Source organism: Priapulus caudatus, unplaced genomic scaffold (assembly GCF_000485595.1).
Source record: "Priapulus caudatus unplaced genomic scaffold, Priapulus_caudatus-5.0.1 Scaffold598, whole genome shotgun sequence".
NCBI lineage: Eukaryota > Metazoa > Priapulida > Priapulimorpha > Priapulimorphida > Priapulidae > Priapulus > Priapulus caudatus.
In genome coordinates, this window is record NW_014577659.1 from 64,487 (window position 1) to 67,887 (window position 3,401).

A 3,401-nucleotide genomic window follows, 5' to 3' on the forward strand; every position below is an offset into this window, starting at 1 on the left:
GGCTGTGTGTGTGTGGTGCTTTGTGTGTGTGTGTTGTGTGTGTGTGTGCGCGGCGTGCGTGGCGTGCGATGGCTGTGTTGTGTGTGCGTGTGTGTATGCTATGCGTGTCGTATGTGCGTGTGTGTGGTGTGTGTGTGTGTGTGCTGTGAAGTGTGTGTGTGTGTGTGTGTGCGTGTGCGTGGCAGTGTGTGTGTGTGGTGGTGTATGTACGTGTGTATGTGCGGTGTGTGTGTGATGTGTGTGTGTGTGTGTGTGTGTGTGTGGTGTTGTGTGTGTGCCGCGCCGGTGCGCGGAGCTCGTTGCGTGCGTGCATGTGCTGTTCAGCGTTACGTGTTCAGTTGCTTTGCGTGGGCTGTCAGTGCGTGGCGGTGCGATCGTTCGTGCCGCGGCAGGGATATTGTGTAGCGCTCATTGCGTGCAACGCTGCGGCTGTGTAATTTCTGAATTTGTGTCAATATATGTCATCACTTCCTGCAATTCAGGACAGTTTATGCCGACGACAGTAGAACGTCAAGATGCGATAGCTATGGACGGCAGGGGCCTGGAGTAAGCGAGGCGTCTTGCGTTACATTCTAGTTAGTCCACTAACAGCCTATGAGCAGTTGGATGGCGACACTCTCAGCGCGATGAAGTGAATCGAGGTCGGCTTTTGCAAGCGTTAACCACTAGATTGTATAACCAACGTTAGCATTTTAGAATTGGTCGGACGGGAGAGAGTGGGGATGTTTTTGGATTCAGCGCGGCTAGCTTGCGGCGAAGTGGCAACCGCATAGGCCAAGGCGGAATGTCTTTTTTCACAAATTATTCTGCCCTCATACTATTGGACATGCTAGCGCTAAGCGCTGTCCACGCGTGTCATGGACCTTGTATTGAGTCTTTAAAGAAAGCAGCGAGGCTTCGGTTTCCAACTCGATTCAAGCACAGTCAATAAACTTTGCCGTGTCAAGCCTCTGTTGCTTTATTAACGGCTCTTATGGACATATTAAACTCTTGTGTAAAAAAAATACGTGCCGGAGTCCGATTTTAAAAAAGAGCGCACTCACGAAACGCAAACAACCGTGTAACAGAGCCGGAAAATTGTTTTCCTGGCCCAAACTTGACCACTTTTCTCCCCCCGCGTTATTTTGTGCCAGTCACGTGTGACTACACGCGTAACCAGATAGCTGTTTATATCGTTCGCGTGTGTAGTCCTGACTTCATGCCAAATTGCTCGCTCTCGTGTGCTTGCTGAGACACATTTATAAGAGTTGCTGCTCTAGACATCTACTCTAGACAGCAGCAGCCGCAATAGCAGCAGCAGTATTATCAATCGTCAGCGTCGCCGTGGTCATGATACATCACCATCAGCTGAATTGGCGCAGGAACAGCACTTAACATTTAACAGTGGGGTTCCTTTGTAGGTTTCCATTGCAGTTTCAGTCTTTACTTGACACGGACGCCCATCACTTAAACTTAACAGTTGAACCTCATTTTATACTTTATATATATATATAGGCACACGACGTTTCTATAAGGTAGGGCGTTGACAAGCGCCCTTCTTCCCTCGCCAAAAATGTCCCGAATCGTGGGAAATAAAGCGGCTCCTGACTTGTTTGTGTTGTGTGATGTGTGTTGTGAGAGAGAGAGAGAGAGAGAGAGAGAGAGAGAGAGAGAGAGAGAGAGAGAGAGAGAGATAGCGAGGCGAATGAGATAGACAAGGAAGGTACACAACAGACGCCTAGCAATCTCGCTACCTGCCCGTTTTACCTACCTGTGCGCTCTATCTAACAGCCATGCCTCTTCCACCTGTATGTTCTCTCTACCTGCAGGTAATCCGTTGTCTCCCATGCGTGCCCTAAACCGGCCCACGAATCGGCACAGTTCAGCAGCATTAGGCCAGTAGGTTGCTGTCCGGGGCTGAACGAGTCGCCATCAAAGCAGGAGGAGAAGAAACTCCGCTACCAGACTGCCTCCGCGTAGTCGCCTGTACCTTCCCTCCCCTCACCAGCCAGAGACATCCAGGTAGCATAATTTGGTTGCTGGTAACCACGGCAACACCCCCGCGTCTGACGCTCCCGCAGCATCGGGGTTTGGTTGCTGGCGTTGTTTTTCGCGCTGCAGCTATTTTTTTTTACAATCATTGATCAACAAGCGATGGTGCGAAGACCTCCGTGCTCTCGGGAAAAAATACTTAATTGCGATGACCACTCACAAGAGAAAAGCAGAACAAGCCAATGCTGAATCGATCCTGTACGATAAACACACCGCAAGCCACACAATACGGCTTCTGTGTGATAACCCATCTATCCAGTGTATCCTTCTGCCGAGATGCAAGTATGAGCTTGCCACGTCAGAAGTTACATTCCATATAGACGTGAGCCTATAGATACAGCCAGCCATCAACAATTTACTCTCCGACTGATTAATAAATAGACACGCATGCACATAGAGACATGACATGACACTCCAGCCTACTATAGAGGACCGCCTACTAAGAGCATCTTCTTAGGCTACTAGACGAAGGAACGGGGAATAGCCACCGGTTACCTAAAACTGCCCTTCGCCCCCCAAGAGAACAGCTTAGAAGGTAGCTACTGGCTACGCTGGGCTTCCTCCCTGCCGGAGGGGTAGCTCTTTGAAGATAGCTACTGGCTATAAACAGAGATTTCCGTACCTAAAGCAGTGAGCGCAAAGGTTTTTTCTCCACGCGTTCGCTTCGAACGTCTCGCACGCCTTTTGCATCGACGCGGCGACGGCCTGCCGTGCCGCCCTTTGCTCGAACATGCCTGCGCTCGCGGCGACGCGACCACGGCCACCGACCACCGCCTCGGCGTGTGCGTCACTGTGCGACGGCGCTCTGAAAGAGGAATGTGAATGAACGAACCGCGCTTCCAGTCGGAACACAGTCGCAGTCCAGTGTGTTCCAGTCACAGTCCAGTGTGTTCCAGTCACAGTCCAGTGTGTTCCAGTCACAGTCCAGTTTGTTCCAGTCACAGTCCAGTGTGTTCCAGTCACAGTCCAGTGTGTTCCAGTCACAGTCCAGTGTGTTCCAGTCACAGTCCAGTGTGTTCCAGTCACAGTCCAGTGTGTTCCAGTAACAGTCCAGTGTGTTCCAGTAACAGTCCACTGTGTTCCAGTAACAGTCCAGTGTGTTCCAGTAACAGTCCAGTGTGTTCCAGTAACAGTCCAGTGTGTTCCAGTAACAGTCCAGTGTGTTCCAGTAACAGTCCAGTGTGTTCAAGTAACAGTCCAGTGTGTTCCAGTAACAGTCCAGTGTGTTCCAGTAACAGTCCAGTGTGTTCCAGTCGGGGTAGGAACACAGCTAGCGCCAGTAACGGCGGACAGGATCCTCGTTATATATATATATATATATATATATATATATATATATATATATAGTTAGTACGTAACGTAAGTACGTT

General features: G+C 50.1%; 1 protein-coding gene across 1 annotated transcript in view; it reads right to left on the minus strand.

The window, feature by feature from the left end:
* Positions 1 to 2,763, minus strand: part of LOC106811991 — a 56,032-nt gene extending 53,269 nt beyond the window's left edge. The window contains exon 1 of the mRNA XM_014815734.1: positions 2,654 to 2,763. Within this exon, the coding sequence (XP_014671220.1) occupies positions 2,654 to 2,763 (110 nt within the window). The remainder of the gene's footprint in view (positions 1 to 2,653) is intronic.
* Positions 2,764 to 3,401: the final 638 nt, after the last annotated feature.